Raw genomic sequence first — 15,719 nt, 5'->3', positions numbered from 1 at the left:
ATTTCTAAAATGATCTTTTTATTTGTTTTAACCATCTTACCTTTGTCAGTTGACCCCAACCATCAGGCCAGTAACTTACATTTCGGTAAGGGTCATTGGGGTATGACGTTTCAGCTGACCTATCACCATGGCGGAATAACTAGAAAAAAGAAGAAGCTATTACATTTCTCCACTGTAAAAGGGAAAAGAACAGAAAGTTTTGGAATATTGTCTAAGATCCAATATGAATTTAATCAGTTTCTATTTCGCATATATGTAACATACACAGGCAATGCAAGGAAAATGGGTAGACAGGGGTTTACCCAGGTAAACATAGCATTACCCAAAACCCCCGGTTAAAGGTAGGAGATTATGCTGAGAAACAACTGACCAAGGTAATGTGTGGTCCATCCAACCCTCTATGGATAAAGCAACGCAAGTACTTCACACAAATACATTTTTAGAATATGATTATAATTTTCTTAATTAACCTGTGTAATGGTAGCATATATTAGATACAATTATTTATATGACAATATGTGGTAGAGTACCATGTAAAGAATCTGGATAACACAGAGTTTTACTTGGCTTGAGAGCACCGATCAAAGAAAAAAAACCTTTCACACGGGAGGGATTTGAACACGTACTTCTGAGGCGACAGGATCACGCCACAGCAAGTACGCTGCTGTGAAACCAACTGAAACCCACGATGTGTGTGTGTTTGATGCTGCTTTCTCGGCATAGTTCTCAAGCCGGCGATAAGACAAGTGTAGATTTAACAACACCGCCTCATAAAGCTCATTTGAATTCGCCTGCGAAGCGATCTGATTGGCTAACTTTAGCAGTTAATAAAATGACAACGGCACAAGAGATAAAAGTATTTATCAGTATGGCCATCCCTCTAACGCTTATATACCTGGTTCACATTATTTCTGATCAGAAAGAAAGTGTGTGTGTGTGTGTGTGTGTATGTACAAAATTTTTAGCAATTACTGGTAGTGAATTACTCCAATATAATTGAAGTTGCACCGATTTATTAGGTTTGTTCTGTATTCGACAATCTCCACCTGAATCAGTGTATGATCGCTGACTGTTAGACACTTTCTTAGCTTCTTATTTCCTAGTGCCTAATGTACGTTCAGTGTTTGTAGCAATTACATTTATTCTGAGGTATTAAAATTAGTGTTGGTTGCATCATTAATACACGTGATCATGGACTTCTAATCTAGATATATTAATGGAATTATATTCATGACAAATTTTAGGGTAGGGTAGTGTAAGTTGTAATTCATTGACTTCCATCCTCAGGTAACTTTGCTAGGTTGTAGTTGCTTTCACTTAAAATCAGACATCTTTTTCAGCCATTCAGTAGAAAATACAATTTTTGTCATTAATATCCCTGAAGGAGGTGATCACATATTTTAGGGAATACTTTTTTAGAAGAAATAACTTCAAGCTAAAACTCAAAATTCTTACAGGTGCTGATTTAATATTTGCAATAAATTTCAAGAGAAATCAAGAATATCATGGTGCTATGATAATAATGTTATTTGATTTACGTCCCACTAACTACTTTTACGGTTTTCGGATATGCCGAGGTGCCGGAATTTAGTCCCGCAGGAGTTCTTTTACGTGCCAGTAAATCTACTGACACGAGGCTGATGTATTTAAGCACCTTCAAATACCACCGGACTGAGTCAGGATCGAACCTGCCAAGTTGGGGTCAGAAGGCCAGCGCCTCAACCATCTGAGCCACTCAGCCCGGCCATGGTGCTATGAACCGTGGGAAATTTCAGACGTGGGTGGAAACACAATCATAGGATTAAGAAATATAGGACCTTGTTTTATTGTGATGGATAATGCAGCATATCATTGTAAGCTTGTGGAGCATCAACCAACAACGAAAAGGAGGAAGAGATTAGTGGTAATTATACTAAGAGCCGGTTCTACCACCTACTGGTAAAGTAGCGCGTAACTTGCCCTCCGCGTAAAAGGATGTTTCCGTTTGACCCCTCCCAGGTAGCGCTATTGGCAGCATAAATCGTCGTTACCTGGCGCGTAATTTATCGGCCACTTCGAGGGCGCGATAAGACTTTACCTGCCGGGCAAGTTCTGAGAGCTGAACATTATTAGCTGTATTTCTGGTGACATACACCTCAAATTAGCTTAGTATACTGAAAAAAGCATTATACTATAACAGTGATCGATACTGAATTGCAGGATTTTGAACATTAATGCTTCCTTTGAGTTGCAACGGTCACACCAGCCTCTCGCATTGGTAGCGTAGGGAACATATTTTATACGTCAAGCTTTCGCAAAGAAACTCTAAAAGGATATAAAATCAAAACCTATTTGGAAATAATTTCAAGTGGGATTTAATTTTCTACTTTTTCAGTTTTCAGACACCAGGTAAAACTTAGTCCTATATATCCCAATTACCCCAAGCTTCCTCGTAGCGTAATGGCTAACACGCTCAGTTAATAACACAAGGTTTGCAGGTTCGAGTGTTTATTATGACGAATCTTTTTTTTATTTTCATTATTAGCGTTGTATAAATCTGTATGCCTCTTTACATACGTTCTTTTGTTAATAACATATTTCATTGAAATGTTTAACCACAATGTTATGTGTACTAGGAAAATGCTTCATATGTGTGCTACTTATAGAAAGTGATGTTACGATTAATATAGCATACAGGACTGTCGCCCAGGTAGCAGACTCCCTATCAGTTGTTTACATAGTCTTCTTGTAAATGATTTCAAGAAATTGGAAACTATTCCATTCCCGAATTCCTCTTCCTATGATGGATATTTACCCTGATTAGTTCTTTAACAGTACCTTCCAACTTTATCTTTATAAAGTTAAACAGAATGAAATGCATTATCAATAAATGGAAGCGTGTGGAACTAAACGAGGTCACAGAGCTATTCGCAAATAGAGCATCGTGGAGATACTTAATTCACAGAAGCCTGCAGATGGAATGCTCAAAGGCAATAAGTCCGTAAGGAAGATGTGGGTGTATATACGTATATGGAAGCGCATGAAAGAGTTAAGAACAACGGCAGGGAACAAAAATAAAGTTTTAAATGTAAATTAGAAAGACGATGAAAACCTGCGTACCTTCTATTACGGAGCGAGTGACTTGACCAGTCTACTACGAGAATACTTCCCAAAAAATGCTGCCTTACATGACAGGTTATAACTGGCGTAAGAAAATGTAATCTCGAGATTTTAACCCCAATTAGGTATTGATTTTGAAGCTCAGAGATTAAAATCACGAAAGCTTGACATAAATCATTGTCCATAACTCTTAAGACTCCCCTTATTAGGCTTTTTGATGATAATAAACAGATGCAAGCACAGGAAAATAAGACAATCGAAATGAGCTTCATACATCTGACGATAGATAGCACCACACTCAAAAGCGAGAAGTCGCTGAAAATCAGTCTAGCCAACTCTGTATATCGGTGTCTAGCTCCGGGTAGCTACCCAGCGCTTGCGCGGAGGTGGTTGCACGCAAGGCAAAGTACCAGCTGATTTACACCCCCATGTAGTTTACCTCCCGGGCAGCTGCCAGCCACTTTACCAGAAGATGGTAGAACCGGCCCTAGATTTAATATTTTCTTCTACTGAATAATATTTAATGATGTAACAGAACTTTTTCCCTTTAAAATATAGTCATGGTTGAGGCAGAATGGGGTGTCTCCACCAGGAAATGTAACAAGAAATGAGCTTCAAAGGTTGTGTCATATGAATCAAAGTCACTTAAAGAGGTATGGTAGCATCTAAACATAAGTTTAAGTAATGTTGTTTACTTACATGTATGCATAAAACATACTTTTGGATTTTCTTTAAACCATGTATATTGTTGCCATTGATGCTTGCACGGCCCATACTTATAGACATGATATAGGCTTTTGGGCTTATGCCGTGTCATGAAAATAAGGTGAAATTCTTTACGTTTCACAGAGAACTGTGCTCTGCGTCATCAGAAGAAAATCTCAACTGTCCACAAGGAAGGCTTCTTAAGGCTTGACACGGCATAAGCCCAAAAAGCTATATCATGTCTACATGTATATTGTTGTTGAGATGCTGCACAATGAAGGCCATACTATCTTATGACTTCCTCCGTGTCACACACTTTTCAATGCCATCCAATTAATATTGTCTGTGGCAAAGCAGTATTATAACAAACCAGGCCTTGATGAATAGAAAAGCTGAGGAGTTAGCTGTACAACTGCAAGGGCCATTCCATAAGATTAAGGGTTTCCCAACTTTGCCAGAAAATAATACATTTCTCTAACTGCCCTGAACTTTCAGATATAAAAATTAACATATTAAAATTGAGTCAGTCATTTAAGAAAGGGCACATGTCCAGAAATGCAACTTTTCAGGAGGAGCAAAAAAGTGACTTAAAAGCCAGTCTTGCTAGTTACGTTAAATGTATGTATTTTGACCGTTAGTGTTAATGGTTGTGGATAGGTTACGTGATAAAATATGGAGTAAAGATGAAGGACTTTATGGTCATTATTGTCATTACAAACAGGCTTCTTATTGAAAAAATATGCACTCAATATCAAACACTTATTTACAATGAATTATGGAAAAGCTCTTTATTAAAAAAATATGCAAACTCTTATTTGCATACTTGGGCACATTCTTTTCTCACTGAGAAACCTTCTGGACTATTTATCATTATGAATAAACATTTTTATTGAAAAAATCTGCACTAAACATTTATTTACCTACTTGGGTACACTTTTGTCTCACTGAGAAACCTTCAAGACTATCATTATGAATAAGCTTTTTGTCCACAAATCTGCACAATAAACACTTATTTACAAATTTATGAATTATGAATAAGCTTTTTATTGAAAAACCATGCACTGATCACTTATTTACATACTTGGGCACATTTTCGTTCAGCTGAGAAACCTTCTGGACTATTTATCATTATGAATAAGCTTTCTATTGAAAATTATATATTAAATACTTATTTACATACTTCAGCACATTTTTGTCTCACTGAGAAACCTTCCAGGCAATACTCCATCACATGACCCTACACACATTTTCACTTCATTGAAACACGGTCTGGGCAGGACTCCACCACATGCTCTTTGCAAACTGGCTTCCGACAGTTGGTACAGCACTTCGTAGTCTTGCGATCCCTGGCACTAGGACAATAGCAGCACCTTCCTCCTTTCCTTAGGGTTACTGGTTCAGTTGATTCCTTAGATCCAATCAGATGCTTTATTTTTGCCTGAGGAGGTCTCGGCAAGGTGTTGATTGTTGCTCTTTTCTTGAGGTAGTCATCTGATAAACTCCTTCCAAGGTCTTTTAGGAAGGAACGGTGAGTAACTTATTTTGTTGTTTTACTGCACAATTACTCATGCGTTGATGCTGCCCATATTCAACAAGAAGTTGAAGATTGTCAATGGCCAAAGGTTGGATCTACAGTTCACTGAGTAGTTTTGGCTCATCTGATTTAAAACATCAACACCTGCTTTAGTCTTGTCATAAAAGCGGTTCATCTCCAGCTTCTATGCTTTGCGAGTTGCTAGGTCTACGGAAGGAGTGTCATGCATTGTTGATAACAAGAGAACACACTTTCTTTTTATGCACATAGAAAACAATGGTCATCTTGTCCTTGCTGAAACCGAATGCGCTGGAATAAACTGGTTTATTCTTTACTTCCATGAACTCCTTAGGTACTTCCCTTTTATTCTTCCTGATAGTCCCAATTACGGTCAGTTTATGATGTCACAGCAGATCTTGTGGTTAAGGTATACAGGTAAAAAAGTTGTTGACAGTTATATTCCTCCTAGATGACAACATGGGAGCAATCAAGTCACTTGACAACATCACTTGCAGCATTATTGATTATGTAGGGGCCATCAGGTTGCGTATCCATATATTGTGTATTCCCATATTCGATGTGAAAAAAGATACAGTTCATAAACATGATTTTTAAGCCATACTTTGGCGGCTTTGACTTCATAAATACCTTGAAGCTACAGCGGGCAAAAAAAATGCTTCCCAATTCTCATCTACAGTCATCATCATCATCATCATCATCATCATCAATGTCCCACTCCAGTTGCCCGGGTGTGGTTAACAAGCTTCCTCCACTCCTTTCTGTCCTTCCACATTTCCTGCTCCATTACTTCCACCACATCCACCAATCCAGCTTCTCTAATGTCCTTCCAAATCTGATACATCCACCTTCTTCTCAGTCTTCAAGCTGGTCTCTTTCCCTCAACTTCTCTTTCTAATTTCCTTCTTGCTACCCGTTCCGAACCATCTCAGTCTTGCTTTCTGTATCTTCTGTATTAACGGTTCTATATTTAGCTCTTCTACAGTTGTATATTCAGAAAATTACAGGTTCACAGTTTCTTACAAAAGCTTCAAATATTTCAAATATTTCCCGCACGTGTTATTTTCTCCACTCTTTTTCTATCGTCCCAATTAGTTCTGACATCCAACTTAAGAAAATCCATCAGAAATTGGAACCATTTCCGTAACATAGTGCAAATTACGAGCTCTATAGCAATGCCATCTGATGCCCAGATGTCTTTTGTGTTCAGATGTGCAGATTTCATCATCCCAGTAATATCCAATATTCCATATAATGCTCTAATATCTTCCGCATTGGTTACTGTGGCATCCAGTTTCCTAAAAAAAAAAAAGAAGCATGTGCTTGTTTATATGGTATTAGTTAAATAAAGAACTCGTGTGTTTTAAATTTAGTCCTCTTTTAAAAAGGTGTCTTAAAGGAAGTGGTTTTTGATGATTCTGTTCTGATTACCAACTGGAGGATCATCTTGATCCGCTAAGCCTACTGAATTTTAGTCTTTTTTTCTCTTCCAGATCGTGTTTCCTTTGTTTGCTTAGCAATATTATGTAGTACAGTGATAGGCACTATGACAAAGATGTTGTTACTGATATTTTAAAACCCAGTGATAAAACTGGAAATCATCTTTCCCATACTCCACATTGTCATTCAACAGTGGTTCTTGTCTTAATATAGGATCTATTGTAGTTTTCCTCACCTTGATTTTGTGGATTTAAGAATGGTGTAAGAAGAAAATGTGTAAGTCTATATCCATTATCCCTTAGGAGATGTCTCTCTTGGAATCTTCCCATCTCAAATTACATTTTTATTTCAGAATTATCAAAAACAGAACTGTCATGAACTAATCCAGGCCATCTAGCAAGTATATTCCTTAGCAGTAAATTAGCATCATAAGTAGTGTGTACATTGAGAAATAGGACTTTCTGTTGCGGAAAACTTCTGCATTATGACCACCAACAGAGAGAGGTTTTTTCTTTTTTGCTCCAAGGAAGAGTTGCTTATCATTTAATATAAAAATCACGAATAACTGAACGAGCTTCATCTTCAGGAAAACTCATATACAGAGGTCACAAGGAACCAACTGCTTCAGAAAATTTCCTAATATAGCAACAGATGGTTGATTTCAATACACTATTCACATCTGCTAGTGCCAATTGAAAAAACATAAAAGCATAAAAACGTAGAGTTAAAAGTATACCTGTATGGGTGTTAACGGATGGTTTCTCTTAGTAGGGTATTCCAGTCTATTTTCAATTTGCTATAAAACTTTCAACACTACCATGTCCACCCCCATAGCATAACGAGGCACTATTACCTTCCATCCTCTGAGGTCCGGGTTCAATTCCCGGTACTGCCAGAAATTGAGAACGGCAGAAGGGCTCGTATGTGGTTGAAATGGTACGTGCAGCTCACCTCCATTGAGGGGTATGCCTGAAAAGAGCTGCACCACCTTGGGATGAGGAAACGAGTTTACTTTACTTTAATAATACCTTCTTGGAAAGTCTGTACCTAGTTACTAAACTGATATCTTCCATTGAGAAGAAATTATCATTACAGTCAGAAATTGCTCGTTCAGGTCCTAGATTTTCCAGTAATTCTATATATCGTCCCCACAACGGCAAACTAGCGAAAGTGACAAACTTGGGAAAGTGCAGTTGTGATGTTTTGGTCTAGATTTTATTATTTATATAATGTCTAACCCTCTAAAAATGTATCACATTTGCAGCTCGTTCTGTATGTCTAACACATAAAACCAATCATTAAATATCAAAATTGATTTGACATGAGTAATCACAACTTCTTTCAACTCTCCTAATTTTTTTCCAATTTGCAGATTCGTTAGTTTGCAGAGCAGGGATGATATAGTAATTCAGCAACAAAATTGTCTTCCACATTCATGATCTCCTAAATAACTTTGGTGAAATTTTTTAACACTTCCTATAAAATAAAAATGCTTTAAAAAGTTGTATTTTCCAACTAGTACTGAACACTGCAGTGTTAAGAACATAGAGCCACCATTTTAAACAAATAGTCATGTTTGAAGGTCGTAAAGCAGCGCGTCAATATTGATCGTGCATCTGACGATTGTCAGAGTAAACAGACATTGAGAAACAAAAAAATCAACGAGAAACGAATAATCAAAGTTAAACAGTCATCATATTAATAAACAAAGCTTGGTGAAACTGGCCAAGATTAAGTAAAGCACACTAAAAAATTGTATATTTACAAGTCTGTAACCAGGACTTCCAAACAATCTTTTGCAGAGATATAGCATGTGATATTTGTCTTCAAACAACACGAAGGATAACCTTTGAGAAATGTAACCCCAATACATATGTAAATAACCAAGAAAGTCTTCAACATAAGAATAAATGCTTATGAGCAGTGTAAGGGAGAGTAGGGCAAGCCTAAGGTACAGTGTGTTTCATGCAAAAAGTAATTCCACAACATATGAAAAATTTCAAAAGAATCACCAAATGGTCATGTAAAGTTTCTCTTTGGTGAACACAATCTTAGTGTGTGGAAATCTAACTCAGGGAATGGCAGTGGCCAATCATTGGAGAGAATATTTTTTCTGTTTAAAGAGCTTACTGAAGAAGAGAGAAGAATGAAGCAGGACCGGAGGGAAATAGTACTGTCATGGGAATCCACCTCTGTATCATAAAAAAAAACTGGATGATACAGTCTTACTAATCACAAAGAACTGAGTCAGTGTCCGACTTGTTGGCTGAATGGTCAGCGTACTGGCCTTCGGTTCAGAGGGTCCCGGGTTCGATTCCCGGCCGGGTCGGGGATTTTCACCTTCATTGATTAATTCCAGTGGCCCGGGGGCTGGGTGTTTGTGCTGTCCCCAACATCCCTGCAACTCACACACCACACATAACACTATCCTCCACCACAATAACACGCAGTTACCTACAAATGGCAGATGCCGCCCACCCTCCTCGGAGGGTCTGCCTTACAAGGGCTGCACTCGGCTAGAAATAGCCACACGAAATTATTTATTACTGAGTCAGTGTTTTCAGCTCTCACAGTCTGCAAGGCTCTAGTAGTATCAGGCTGTATCTGAACACACAGGCCTACTCCCGGTTACATGTTACCAAAACATGTGATCAGCTGACTACAGAGGGGAAAGAAAGCAAGCTTTACTTCGTGGTCAGCCCACTACATTTCATACATCACCCTGGGATTAACGGTACCATTTGTACGACATAGACAACTTTCATGGCTCTCTGGCCTCCTTAAATTATTATTTCCTGGACTCGGTCTGGATATACACTCACAGATCCTGTCAATTGCATATTAGACTTCAGCATTTAAATCTAACTCGATTATTCATGTCACATCTCAGCCTATTCTCATTACTCCTGGCTCATCATGGCCAGTACACTATACAGTATTCCTGGCTTATCTTAGCCTCTCACTCTATATTCCCAGGTTCAAATCCCACGTAAGGTCAAAGATTTTCAGACTACTCTCTGTAAATGACCCTCACTAAATTTAACGGTGGGGATACCTCCCTGCACACATCATCAACTAACAAACATGCACTAATGCTACTTCATGCACATCCTGACTGTAGATCAGATCTTCTCATCTCTAAGCCAATCAGCGACCAGCCATCCGATAGCCAATCAACAACAGCCCATCCAACACGGTGGATCAATAGTAGAGCAGCACACCATAGCCTGCACTATACGACGTAGAATTAAAAAACCACTCCATTCCACTGTGAGCTTCACTTCCAACGAAGTCGGCTTGAACAATTGAAAATGACAAACGCAGTCTTTGATGAAATGCTCAGACCATCATATGCTCCTGGACAACGGCTTACAAGCCCGGAAAATAAAAACATTATTTATGATGCAGGTTGTGAAAGCCTCAACTGCTGTTGCTTAACCAGTCTTTTCTTAAATAATTGCAAAGAATTTAGAAACTTACTGAGCATTTCCTTTGGTAAATTATTCCAATCAAAAAATCCTCTTCCTATAAACAAATATTTGCCCTCTTGAATTCCAACTTTATCTTCATATCGTGATCTTTTCTACTTTTAAAAACACCACTCAAAACTAATTGTCTACTAATGTCATTCCATACCATCACTCCACTGACAGCTTGGAAAATACCACTTAGCTGAGCAGCTTGTCTCGTTTCTCCCAACTCTTCCCAACCGAAACATTGCAACATTTTCATAAAGCTACTCTTTTGTCGGAAAACATCCAGAACAAATCAAGCTGCTTTTATTTGGATTTTTTCCAGTTCTTGAATCAAGTAATCCTGGTGAGGGTCCAATACACTGGACCCATACTCTAGGTGGGGTCTTACCAAAGAATTATATGCCCTTTCCTTTATATCCTTACCACAACCCTTAAATACCCTCATGTGCAGAGGTCTGTACACTTTATTTACTATCACAGATATGTGATTTCCCCCCAATGAAGATCCTTCCTATGTCAACACCTAGGTATTTAAGAGCGATCCCCATATGGAACATTCGCCCCATCAATACAGTAATTAATATTATTATGATGATGTTTGTTGTTTAAAAAGGCCTAACAGCTAGGTCATTGGCACCTAAGGGTACGAGAGCAACAAAATCAAGCAATAATTAAAACTTCAAAATACATCCATTAACTAGAATCTAAAAATAATGACGATGATGAAAAATTACCACAAATCAAAAACAATCAGTAGATCCAATTCGCAATGTCTTATTTTCTGGGATGACGCACGTATTCCAAAGGGGTCCAAAATCCAGGTCACCGGCCTCTCATAACAGTACCAATCACTGGTAAAGCAGAACCAGGGTTTTCCTCCTACAGTATAGTGGTACTGATCACAGGTAATGTACTCATCGTATTCCTCACATGGTGGCACCAATCACAGGTAACACAGACCCATGGTGTTCCTCACATAAGGGTATGACTCTCAAGCTTCGCAGGCGCATGGTGTTCCTTACATAGTGGGACTAATCATGGATGCCAGCTAGATCTGTGGGTTTTCCTCACATGGTGGTACTAATCACAGGCTATGTATACTCATGGTGTTGCTCACATAGTAGTACAAATCATAGGCAATGTAGACCCACGGGGTATCACACGTTACAATATCATCCACATGCAATACAGACCCATGGTGTTCCTCATATAGTGGTACTAATCACAGGCAACCTAGACCCATGGTGTTCCTCAGATAGTGATACTACTCATATATAATGCAGACCCACTCTAAACACAGTGGAACCAACCCATTCGAGCGCAGCATAAGGCACCTATTCATGCTAGATGCTAGACTCAGCAGCCGAGCGGCCGCTCCCCTGTTTTGGTGGAATGCATACGATGGTACTAACCACAGGCAACACCCAGACCCTTAGTGTTCCCCACAATTTGGTACTGCTCCTAGGTAACATAGATCCATGATGTTCCTCACATTATGGCAAAAATCACAAGTAGTCTCATGGTTCTAATTCCATCATCCCTTGGTCGCCCCTTTTAGTCGCCTCTTATGAACGGCAGGGGATGCCGCAGGTGTATTCTTCATCTGCATCCCCCACCCACAATAGGTAACATAAATGAAGTAATTAAAAAGAGGACTTTTCCTATTAGTGAAACTCACAACCATACATTTAACCCCATTTATCATCATAACACTGCCTGCTGTCCATCTCACAACATTGTCTTTTTGCAGTTCCCTTGTAATTTATTTATAACTCTATACCGTATAACATCATCCACAAAAGAGCCTTACTCCGATTGCAGTTCTATACTCATATCATGTGTATATACAAGAAAACAAAGGTCCAATAATACTGCCTTGAGGAATTCCCCTCTTAATGATTACAGGGTAACATAATGCTTCACCTATTCTAATTCTCCGAGTTCCATTTTCTAGAAATATAACCAACCATTCAGTCACTCTTTTGTACCGTACGCGCACCTTTTAGTGATACATCCACACCCTAGTGCTGAATCGGTAGATCTTGGCAATCTTCGAGATTCGTATTGGCAACCTTTGAACACAAACTATGCATCGACTATGCATCACCGTGCGACATCTGGCATACACTTTACGTACTGGTGTTGTTTACATAACAAAGCCACCATATAGGTTAGAGAAGGGAACATGAGTGCAGAAAATAACCTAAGTACATCACAGGAACCACCTGGAACACCAACACGGAAACGACCATCCAGGGCTATACACAGCGAGGGACGAAAAATAATAGCCCAAGTTGCAAAGTGCTGTGCACTAGAGAAAAAAAATAAAGAGCTGCTTTTCCCCCCTCAACAAGGCTATTAAACGCGCTGCCGCGTATACGGGCAAATCAGTTGCAACTATTAACAGGATTAAGGCATTTTCTGCCTCGCACCCTGGCGATTCTCCACGCACCCCTGGTAAAAAGAGGTAGGTCTGTCTAACCTGTCTACCTAATCTGTTCTAACCAATATCATTATGGATACTAGTAGGTTGTCATGTGCAAGTGTTATATGATGTTCTCCTCTTGCTCGTAGGGAGAGAACGCAAAGGAAGATAGAACTGAACGATTCATACAAACAAGTGATAAGGGACACCATTGAAAACTTCTACACCATCCAAAAAGTGGTGCCTACCGTGAAGAAACTGATCCCTGTGCTGGAGAAAGAAATTAAGTGGAAGTGGAGCCCAACGTCTCTCCGACAAGTTTTGAAACGTATGGGTTCTGTGTGGAAGAAGGTCCAAAAAACAAACGTGTTTTATTGCTGGAGTGGGCAGACATCGTTGATTGGCGGACACGATTCCTCATCCAAATTAAACATGCTAGGGAAGAAGGCAAGGAAATATTTTACTTGGATGAGTCCTGGATTGATAATAATACAACGGTTGGAAAATGCTGGCAGAGAGGAAAAGATGTTGTGAGTGTTACAGCATGGGGAAGCTCTTCGAAAAGGCTAATCATTGCAAGTGTTGGATCTGAGAAAGGATTCATTAGAGAAGCACAATTAATGTTTGAAGCCAGAAGTACCCAAGGCGATTACCATGGCCAAATGAATTTCCATAATTTTGAGAAATGGTTCAAAACATCTTTACTCCCTAATTTGCCTCCTGCATCTGTGATAGTGTTGGATTATGCACCATATCATTCTCGACAGGTGGATCTTTTCTTTTTGCTAGTTGCTTTACGTCGCACCGACACAGATAGGTCTTATGGCGACGATGGGACAGGGAAGGGCTAGGAGTGGGAAGGAAGCGGCCGTGGCCTTAATTAAGGTACAGCCCCAGCATTTGCCTGGTGTGAAAATGGGAAACCACGGAAAACCATTTTCAGGGCTGCCGACAGTGGGGTTCGAACCTACAATCTCCCGAGTACTGGATACTGGCCGCACTTAAGCGACTGCAGCTATCGAACCGGTTACAGGTGGATCAAATACCATCGAGGTATGATACACAAGTAACAATGGTCCAGTGGCTACAGGGGAGAGGCATTGTCTGCGACGCAAATCAACGGAAAGAGGCCCTATATGCATTAGTTCAGGAAAACAGGTCTCCTGAGACACGTTATGTTGTTGACGTGATGGCTGCTGAAAAAGGTCACGTCGTCCTTCGTCTTCCCCCATACAACTGTCATCTGAATGCCATTGAATTGGCATGGGCAAAAATCAAACGTGAATTCAAAGGACGCAATATCACGGGAGACATGTCAGCAGTTGCCCTACGACAACGGACCATCGAGGCATTCCAGTCAGTATCTGCCGCAGATTGGAAAGGGTACTGCAGCAAGGTGAAAGAACTGGAAGCAGAATACCAGAGGCACGACAGTGTCATGGAAATAGCCATGGACAAGATTATCACTAATAGTACTGCAGAGAGCAGTGACGGTTATGAAAGTGATTTGTCAGAGAATTCATGTAAACTTGTAGCACATACATATCGATCGATCATATTCTCGATTCAATTCAGATTTCATTTCCATTCAGTTGGCAGTATCCCAGATCCGGGCAGGCTCCCTCCTTACTCCTCACCCCGTACAAAGAAATATCGCTAAAAAGTGTGCGGACTATAGTCCAATTGTACTCATTTTTGCCAGGAGTCTCCCATGATCTACCCTATCAAATGCCTTAGAGAGGTCAATCGCAATACAGTCCATTTAACCTCCTGAATCTAAGACATATGCTCTTTTTTGCTGGAAACCGACAATTTGAGCTTCAGTGGAATAACCATTTCTAAACCCAAACTGCCTGCTATCTAACCAGTTAAAGATTTTGCAAACATGTCTAATGTAATCAGAAATAATTATTTCCCAAAGCTTACATGCAACACATGTTAAAGTGAATGGCCTGTAATTTTTGGCTTTATGTTTATCACCCATTCCTTTACACACAGGGGCTATTACAGCAACTCTCCATTCATTTGGTATAGCTCGTTCATGCAAACAGTAATCAAATAAGTAAAATTAATTCAGATACGGTACTATATCCCAACCCATTGCCTTTAGTATATCCCCAGAAAGCTTATCAATTCCAGCTGCTTTTCTACTCTTCAGCTTTTGCATCTCATTGTATGTCTTTGTTATCGTAGGTAAATTTCACATCTTCTATTTGGACATTAACCTTGTAACCAACAATCATTAGACATACTGCTGACTGAACACTTCTGCCTTCTGTAGATCATCCCATATACACACACTTTGTTCATCAGTGTTTCCTGGAATGTCCATCTTCAAATCTGTTTCTGCCTTAAAGTACCTAAACATACCCTTCTATTTTTCACAAAAATTTGTATGACTGCCAATTATGCTTTCCAACATGATATCCTTAGCTGACTTCCTCGATAGATTCAATTTCCTAATAAGTTCCTTCAATTTCCCCTACCTTCCACAACCATTATGCTGCAACTTCGCTGCTGGCACATTGCCAGACCTCTCTGCTCGATGTTAGGCGATAATTTTGTTTACCGGTGCCTTTACACTGGAGCCTGGCTTCTCGCTATGCTGCTGGCTGCTATCCTCACCACATCGATGGTCTCGAACACATATGTTTTCGGAGCCTGGCACATCACCGGCTATCCTGTAACTCGGACTGTGATTGGTTCTTTCAAGGTCACCCACTCTTCCTCTCTGTGTACTCCACAAGGATGTTCTGTGGTGATCAACAAAATAGCTACCTGAACCTGATGCGGTGTTTTGTTGTGCTGTTTCATTTCTGTTATGGGTGACGATTTTAACCTTTTAAGTGCTGAGTTACCAGTTGACTGTTTGGTACCTCAGTGCTGAGTTTTTTCATTCATATGTAAACAAATTTGTAGAAGCCTCAATCTTTAACTTATCAGTGGGGTGATTAGCTTAAAATGTTTATAAATGTTGGTTGTTCATAAATCTAAATGCAAATGGAAAATCCTACACTTATGT

The 15,719-nt window shown here is 39.5% G+C and overlaps 1 protein-coding gene across 2 annotated transcripts in view; it reads right to left on the bottom strand.

Moving 5' to 3' along the window:
* Acph-1 (Acid phosphatase 1) overlaps positions 1-15,719 on the bottom strand; it is a 261,970-nt gene that overhangs the window by 228,803 nt on the left and 17,448 nt on the right. For both annotated transcript variants that reach the window (XM_068226254.1, XM_067141277.2), the window contains one exon: positions 41-139. Coding sequence is in view for 1 of the 2 variants with exons in the window: in XM_067141277.2 (XP_066997378.2) it covers positions 41-139 (99 nt within the window). In the remaining variant the exon portion in view is untranslated. The remainder of the gene's footprint in view (positions 1-40; positions 140-15,719) is intronic.

Source organism: Anabrus simplex, chromosome 2 (assembly GCF_040414725.1).
Source record: "Anabrus simplex isolate iqAnaSimp1 chromosome 2, ASM4041472v1, whole genome shotgun sequence".
In the NCBI taxonomy this organism is placed as follows: Eukaryota; Metazoa; Arthropoda; class Insecta; order Orthoptera; family Tettigoniidae; genus Anabrus; species Anabrus simplex.
Note: the sequence above shows the minus strand (reverse complement) of the source record. Positions and strands in the feature narration are given on the sequence as shown.